Below are 9,329 nucleotides of genomic sequence, written 5' to 3'. Positions count from 1 at the left end.
TGCAAGAGAAGAGTTATTTTACTTGTAAAAGCAAGATTGATGTGTAGATATACCTAAATACCGAAGTTATAATCAAGTTACTTTCTTTATGTTAGACCAAAATGGATGAGGTCACCCATTGTCTAGCTTCTGCTTGCTCTCCTACAGGAGTCTGCAACGTCCACCCTAATTTGAGGTGGAGCATGGGGCGTTTTTATCCTTGCTATGATCATTTATGGATGTCAAAAAATTAGTCATTATCAAATGCTAAGCCAAGGAAGTCTGGCTAACAAACATTGTGTTCAGGGGTTTATTAGTGTCTCTGGTTAGCCTGTCTGTTCTATTCCATTCTTTAATCTATCTTTATCATTCCATACAATATAGGCATACACAGAAAACCGCCAAAATTTTTGGGAGGATTTTCCCTATAAAAAAGTTGGAAGATATCAAAACACCATTTCCCAGTCCATGCTTTAGAAGTACCAGTGTTTACTATCTGCTCCATTCAAAGTCCCCAGATCTCGGATTAGCATTATTCACACGACTTGTATCATCTGGCTTGATGGAGTTCGCATAGGCATGCCAGCCTAAAAGATATGGCACAATGAACTGCAGAAAATCACAAGTAAATGTTAATATGAGAAACACGGGAGACCCAGTTATCTAGGTTCTCTGGTAAATCAAGTGCTCTATTGACACTCTCCTCCAACCAACACATCCCCCAGCAGGCAACATATTACCACTATGATACCTTTTTCTTTTTCTATTTTTTGCTTTTTTGGAGGGGGATGTCTAATCATTTCTTTCATTTAAAACACAAAAAGAAATGAGAAGGGATTTAAAGAAAGGCATATCATACATTAAAAGCTGAGACGAGCACAGCAAATTCTGCTCTGGTGACAGGGATATAAATGTTCTCATCCATATTCAAAAGCTTGTTTTGAACACCTTCAAATCAGCCATAACAAAGACAGAGCAAAAGTTAGATTAGAAAAAATAGATGTTTTGTAATCCTAATGGATGTCATATGATAATTTTGATATCAATTTGTAGCATAAAAACAATATAATTAGTATCTCTGAATCTATCACTTCATGACTAAATCAACATAAGGTATAACACAATGCATATTGCATGTCAAAAGGGTAAAAAATGAGGAACTTCAGTTTGGAATGGTAGTGAAGTAGGGCAACAAAATAATAATTCAAACAGAAGCTAAATGCAGGGATTTAGATGCAGATGCAAATCCATTTCAATGTTACAGAGAACCTCACGAAGATTTGAATTAAACAAAACTAGATGCAAGGATGCAGATGCAAATCCATTTCAATCTTACAAAGATTAAGGACATTTCAGCTATAATTGGTGGGATTAATTGTTCAAGGTGGATCATTTAACCAAAGCTTGAACAAGAAACCTTATGCTGCTTCAATGACCAGTAAGACATTAGAAAACGAAATGAAAGATTATAGATAGAGGATGGAATGAATGATTTTTCATTTCTTTCAGTACAAATTCTCAATAATCAAATCAGTGTCTGGCAAAAGAAAATCTAATCAGCATTATAAAATGCATTTAGCAAGTAATCATGATGAGAGAATTGCTAGCTCATAAGATTCTAACCATGAGAGAGAGAAAGTAGTATTTTAAGTGCTATGTTTTCTGGCAAAAAACCTATCTATGGTGGGTGCACATGTTAATCTAAAACACAACCTGAACCTCAAGATATAATGTCTGCACCAAAAACATGTAGGTGTGACCCTTCAGGTACTGAACTTTCTATGACAAACCCAAAGGAATCTATCTTGAAAATTGCATCTAGTCAATATTTGATACTTCTTAAAACATTTGAGCAAACACTCAGTGAATATGTCGAACCTAGGGATGTATTTTGGGCTGCAAAGATCAGGTTAAGATCAGAAACAAGTAAGCATAGTAAATCCACTACATGCAAACCTAACTTGGCTGGATTTCAGAAGAGAAATTCTCACCAAACCTAGTTTATCCAAGTTGGAGAAAGCAAGTCATTAAAAATATAGTTTCATGATTCAAATTTGGGGGGGATCTTCCAAAGCAAAATATCATCATACTTCTAAAAAAGACATTTTTTTTCAAATAACTTAAACTTCAGTAGAAAAGAAGACAAATAACAGAGAACAATATTATTAAGGCATAATAAAGCAAGTAATAACCAAAAATTCACCGACAAGGTTTGAAAGAAAAGAGAATTACTGAGATTGAAGAAATGACCAGAGCCATCTGGGAGCGGCTCTACCTTCAACACCTTCCGGACCTTACCTTCATCACTGCAAAAAAAGACAATTTATTTTTTTAAGGAGAAACCATAATAACAAAGAAAGAATAATATCATAAAGAAGTATAATTCATTCCTTTTTTATCTACAAGAATCAATGTGGTGCAAATTGAACAGCATAACTGTGAGTCACTGCTATGCTGAGCCCATCTTGTAACAATGAGAGAAATATGTCGCAGGCCCATGGCAAGATTCAATACCACCTTGTTGTGGTTGTCATGTCCAACAATCCTCAGATTTAGACAACTTGAAATAATTGAAACAATGTCTTTTCAAAGTCATTTCACAAAATTGTGAAGCAATAAAACCAAGTAAACAAAAGGCTTCCAAAAGAGCCAGAGTCTCAAAACATTTAAATGCACGCCATCAAATAAAATTAATTAAAATGAACAAATATGGTAACAGAATCCCTCAAGACCCATAGCATCTGCCATAGAGCACAGAAACAAAAACTAACTACAGCTAGAACCCCCTCTGTTTTAACCTACCCCACCCCTTTGTGACCATGTAATTCAATCAAAACCAAGACTGTTAGTGTCAGTTACAATTAGAGATTTGATTTGGACTAAACCAAAAGAAACAATAGAAATTTCGCATCTTGTCTAAAAAATGAAGTATGGGATGGATGATACCTTCTTCCTTTAAAAGGATCATGAAAAAATTCGCATGACTCTCTTGCACCAAGGCTAATAAGACTTCCAATTTCAGTCACAGATAATGAGAACACCTGGAGATATGTGAAATCATAAATAATTTGAAGTTTGAAATTTCATTCGCATAATATAAGGACAACCTTCATGCTAATCACGTTTCCTGACTTTGCATATTTGTTAACTCCCTAACTTTTAACATGAAGATACATTATCTATACAACACAATGCATTAAACTTTAGAAGTTTGAGTCATGCTAATTCATATATCGTGTTACATGGACTTCAAATACAAGTGTCTAGCCTGGGCATGGGTAGTTGCTAAATTTATTTAATCCCCAGATCTTAGGACACAGGCCACTACTAAATAACCTAATTTCCAATTTTATCTCATTCCATACCATAGAATAAATTCAAGTGTCTAACTAATATAGAACATCCATAATGTTTACCATTACAACAGACTAGAAATTTGTTCCCTTTTTATGTATGGATACATACCTAATATATAGTCATGCTAGACACATATCTCCTACTCAAACCCAGGTCATTTTCCTATCCAGCATGGGTACTTGGCATACTTTGAAGTGCCCATGCAACACAGCTCAAAAAGATTCCAGAGTATGAACTCTAAAACCATTTTTCGAACCTTTATACAGTTGAAATGTAGCATATTTCCGATGCCAAACCCAATAGTTGAGTTATATATAATTAAGAACAATGGGGTCCTATATACCAGATCCTAGTGAGGAACTCTTCAGCACCAAGAATCATGATATTCTATGAAATGTTACAAAAAACGAACGAAAGCTACCAAACTTATATATATTGAATAAAAAAATCAAAAATCCATTTGAAAACATAGGAAATAAATAAGAACAATCGGATATTCAAGCAAGAGAAATTCTGACAATCAAAAGAGCATTTTCATAAAACAGCAAACAACACAGTGCAAAAATAGAAATGACAAACATGGAAGCTAACGCAATTAGTCTCAGAAAAAGAGGATAAAAACTTATGCGATTCAGTTACATAAATCCACCAAATAAACCATGTTCAGATCGTAATATGATTCTTTTAAATGTTTTTTATGGGTCACTAATATTGCTTCCAAAACTAAAGGCCTAAACGCCCCAAACCAAGACAAATTGTTTCCTTGTCTGGGTTTGAGTATATTGAGATTCCACTGAACTACAATTTTTTAATAAAATCTGGACCATGATGTATGATAAGTGATCAAGACAGAGAGGATTTTATAATCTGGATCAAGGGTTCAAAGGCCATGTGTGAGTTGAACCTTTGAATTAGAAATCTATGGGGAATTAAATGCACTTTGAAACAGCCTACATAGAGAAAATTGAAATGAACATCCACCACAACAACAATAATGCTTTAACTTCTTATAGTGAAAAACAAGTTTTTCCAAGAGATTAACAACCAAATGCCTTTCAGAAAACAATTATGGCAGAATCCCACCACCAACCAACAAGAAACAGCATGAAAATGATCAATAATTTCTAAACCATAAAGAACTAGCAAGGCTTTTGTCATAATTTCATTGTCTGAAGATAACTTCTTATTGGAATTTTTGCCCAACTCTTAAACCACATTTTCATAGAATAATTAAAAAGGAGAAGCCCCAAATTAGAGATCACCTGCTTTCTGCCCCAATCATATTGTCGAACACCTGCAGCAGGAGCAAACTGGAGCAGCACAAAACCTTCTTTGGACACTTTAAATGCCCCTGACTGCAAAAGACAAAAACTAAAGCAATCATTCAAATTCTCAGAATGATACAAGACCGTTTCTAATGCCATGAGTTGCCACAAAACTGAGACCGAACTTCCTACAATGAACAGAATCAAACAACAATCAAACATACATCTAAAGGCGTAAACTCCGGGGCTTTGGGCTCTACCGTAAGAGCAGCTTTCCCTTTGTATATCGAATGACCAACAAAAACCCTAGGCTGCAAAGCTGCGGCCAAACACAAATCCAACCAATATTTCCATCATCCAATTGAGATTAAACTGAAGAACTAAAAGCAAGGATGAAAAACAAAGATAAAACAAATAAAAACAAGTTAACCCGCTATTTGGTTGCTGAGAAAACAGAAATTAAAAATAATAATAATAAAATAAAGAAGAAAAGGAGGTTCTTGAGTTTCTACAACGAAATACCCCCTGCAACCAGCCAAGTCATTCTAGCGTTAGGCTCAGCTGGCGAATGTTCACCCTTCCCTTCCCAATTCGCTTCCTTTTTCTTTACGTTTTCTCAGAAACTAAAAGGGGTACTAGTTCCGCTCCATGTTTTCATTCTCTCGGCAACCAAGCGGATAAGTTAACGGAAATGAAGAGGAAAAAGTCAGTCTCACCTCCTCCAAAAGAAGAGTCATTTGGAGGTTGTCTGCGAGTGATGTTCTGCTGTTGAAAGTAATCCGACTGGCGACATTGCAATGAGCGCTTTTTACGGACGTGCCTGGTTGTGGAAAGCAGAAGAGGAGTTCGTGAAGTGAAGCTCAAGGGTGAGGAGGAGTGGAGCGAGGAAAGGGAGTGATTAGGGCATAATCTAGGGTTTTGGATGGTGAATGAGGAAGAAACCAGGTGCAGGTGATGCATTCTTCCGCCTCTATTCTTCTTAACCCCCAATTTCGCTTCGGGAAGATAGAGCTTTTAACTTTGAAGCAATGAGGCTGCTGACGATGCCCTGAGGCACGCTGCCGTTTCTTATTACTAAATTACAAAAGTTAATTTCGTGAGAATAAAAAGTCTGTTGGCATCTTTGGAAATCTCAAGCCCCTTTAAATTTTTAATACAAAATTTGTTTGAAAATTTGTTTTGAGAATATGTTATTTTTCGAAATTTACACTATATGAGATATTTTCATAAAAATTAAGTTGGGACCAAAAAAAAATTATTATTGAAAATAAAAAATTATTTTTAAGAATTATTTCCAAAAAAATTAGGGTCTATTTGGTCATATTTTCTTAAATTTGTTTTTAAAAAATTGTTTTTAAATTAAAGAATATAAAACAATTTTCTTGTGTTTTATAAATATAAGAGTGTTTGACAAATTGTTTTTTAAAAACTTTTTTCAAAATAAAAAACAAAAAACTTGTTTGTATAAAATGATTTGATTTTCTTGGATAAACTGTTTCTAAAAATGATTTTTTTTTTATTTTATAAAAACATTACTAATTCAATTTATATAATATTAATTAAATTTAATTCAAGTCTTATTAACAATAAAAATAGTTTTGTAATTACAAATAAATTAAAAATATATATAGTTTTTAATAAAACATTAATAATAATATTATAATAAAATCATAAATTATATCTTTTTATAAAAAAAAAATACTATTTTAGTATATATTAAAACCATAAGGATATTAACATCTTCGTAATTTTTTTTCTTAAATGAATAATAACAATTTAGAATAATAAGTTTTAGAAATATTTTATTTAAAATGAATAAAAAATAAAATTTAACTTTTTTAATATGTAAATAAGTCAAGTTTTTTTATTTTGTGTACACATTTAGTATTGAATTACAATATAATATTTTAAAATGTTTTTAATTTAATTAACAATTAATTAAATTGGTTTTTTTGAATTCTAAATTATTCTTAAAATTTTTTAAAAATTATTAAAGAATTTAAATTATTAATTATTTCTTACTTAATTTATAATCTATTTATCTAAATTCAAAAACTATAATTGTGTATAAAGGAGAAACAATAAAGTCATAACTCATATATCAGTTTTGATCTTATTTTTTAATGACTAGGGATCTAATTGGTTGTTGTTTTTTAAAACTATTTTATAAAACAGTTTTTAAAAATAATTTTTTGTATTTTCAAAAACAAAAATTGTGTTTGTGAACTGAATTTTGAAAAACAGTTTTATTTATATATATAAAAAAAAAAAAACATGTTTGATTGAGTTAATAAAAAAAAATTTTTTAAACAAGTAAAACAAAAAAAAAATATTTGGAAGTTATTGTTTTTTTTTTTAATTAGTGTTTAATTCAATTAACTTGATATTGTAAATATATAAATAATTTTTAAATTCACACTTCATTTAAATTAAAAAAAATCTTCCATTTTTAAATTTATTTGCACCTATTATATTTTTAAAAAAACAAATTATTACTTTGTAAACATGTATAACTATATTTGATTTATATAATATTTTTATTCATACATATAGTAAACTCCTTAATCATTTTGGTAACATTTATTTTTATCAGAAATGCATCATATTAATACATGTTTTCATTTTAAAAAAAAAAATCATGTAAATTACACAATATATAGTAACACATCAATACTAAAATAAATACTATAAGTACTTGTGATATTAACATCATATTTTAATACAATATATTAAAGTTCTAATAATAATTTTTTAGATAATATATACGTTCACTTAGCAATAACTAAAATAAGAAGAAGAAATATGATAAATAATAAAAAAAATACCCAACAATGCTACGCCCACAACAACCAATAAGTAGAAATAGAATCTAAAGATTTGTTGTAGACATTGGGCATTGTAAGTTGGCAACTACTTATTGAGGTTGTTGTGGATCATACTCATCAACCCATATAAAGTAGTGGGGATGTTCCTACAATACTTAAATTGTTAAAAAGAATAAAATATGATGTGTGTATTTTATTAATATCAATATATTTTCATGTGATAAATATACTTACATGATATAATGGACAGCGATAAAACCAACGACCATTATTCTTATGTGTTTTCGACATGAAAATGTGCATACGTCTACACCCACAATAACACATGGGTTTTTTGTCCATCCTACTTTTACAATTATAAGTCAAATTTATAAGCAACATTTAACCATTGGAAATTACAACACACATCACATAACACTAACAACAACTAGTTAACAATTAATAATAAATTCTAACATATAATTGACGTATAAAAAAATATTTAGAATTAAAAACAATATAAGTCATGGATTGATATTAATATGATTTGACCATATCACTTGAGCAATTTGATCTCTACAAGTTGTCAAAGATGTTGTACTCTCATTTGATAAATCAAATGAGTGGCTTGTGCTACCTATACTCTCTTCTTGACCTTGGACTGAAAAATCTTCTACCTCATATTCTCTAAACAATCAATCATTTCGAGTTAATAGATAAATCCAATTATGAAAGATACAACATGCAACAACAATTGATGGTTGTCTACTTAGCTTATAACAAAACATTATCCTTAATATTGAAAATCATGTCTTCAAAACACCTTTCAATAATATTCCAAAGAGATGAATATTTATAATTAAAAAGTTCTTTATACCTGACAAGTTGATTACGTCTACCCTAAAATTCTTGTAAATGATATCACTTACCTCGATATGGTGGTAGAAATCCAGATGTACAAAGATAACCAGAATCAACTAAATAATATTTTCCTTCACTTGGCCGAGGGAATTGGACTTCTGGTCTCGTTAATGCATCCAAAAAGACATGTGCATCATTCGTTGTTCATTCCCTACCAACATAAACAAATGTGAACATCATGTCAAAATCACATGCGCACATAACATTTTTGTGTTATAATTGTTTTCTATCACTAAAACTGGTTTGTCTATTAGTTGCAGTGTTTTCAAAGGCATTGGTGAGGCTCGCTTCAGGGCACGCCTTGAGACAAAGCATTCCCAAAACATGTTGAAGCGTTCACAAAAGTGCTAGACTCCTAAAAGGCGCACGCCTCTAGAGTTGAAGCGTATCTAAGGTGCGCTTCTTATGCGCCTTTAACGCATCAACACTTGAGGCGTAGGCCTTGGACATGTTTTCGTTGTTGTGACTAGACAAAAAAAAATATACAAAAAGGGTTGTCGTTAACCAAAAGAGCCTGTGAAAAATGCAATCAAAGGAGAAAACACTAAAAAAAAAACCCTCATTCTTAATTCACCATTGGTGAACTGTGGCAACGATTCACTCTAGCATTGATAGCTTCGACATCTTCCCATTGTTTTAATCCCGACATGGTCCTCAACTCTTTTTCTTCCTTTCCATTCTTAGGTCTTCTTTCATCTCCTTCTTCCTTCTTTGTTCTTTTATTTTCTCCAGTTCTAATATCTTCTTTATTACCAAATTGGTTTTATATTTCATTTTCCATTTTATACTGCTCCTTTTTTTTCCTATTTTTTTTCACACCTATTTGTTTTTTTCTTATCTTTCTGTTTTGTTTTGGTTTTTTAAAAAGCATCCTGATCTCTTTGTTTAATGAAGTTGGCATTTTCCCCTCATTTTTTCTATGTAAAAAAAATTAGCAAACCACTAATTTCTTTTTCCATAATTGATTTGATATAAATAGTAAAAAAAAAAAATTAGATAATTG

General features: G+C 31.2%; 1 protein-coding gene across 1 annotated transcript; it reads right to left on the bottom strand.

The window, feature by feature from the left end:
* Positions 1-219: 219 nt before the first annotated feature.
* Positions 220-5,634, bottom strand: LOC117921095 (single-stranded DNA-binding protein WHY1, chloroplastic-like). The gene is made up of 7 exons (XM_034838923.1): positions 5,318-5,634; positions 4,826-4,920; positions 4,599-4,691; positions 2,926-3,020; positions 2,212-2,285; positions 839-927; positions 220-588 (listed from the first exon to the last, which is right to left on the bottom strand). The coding sequence occupies exons 1-7, from the start codon at positions 5,559-5,561 to the stop codon at positions 472-474; spliced, it is 807 nt and encodes a 268-aa protein (XP_034694814.1). The 5' UTR covers positions 5,562-5,634; the 3' UTR covers positions 220-471.
* Positions 5,635-9,329: the final 3,695 nt, after the last annotated feature.

The sequence above is a fragment of the Vitis riparia genome, chromosome 1, assembly GCF_004353265.1.
Source record: "Vitis riparia cultivar Riparia Gloire de Montpellier isolate 1030 chromosome 1, EGFV_Vit.rip_1.0, whole genome shotgun sequence".
NCBI classification, from domain to species: domain Eukaryota; kingdom Viridiplantae; phylum Streptophyta; class Magnoliopsida; order Vitales; family Vitaceae; genus Vitis; species Vitis riparia.
This window is presented reverse-complemented; position numbering and strand designations above follow the sequence as displayed.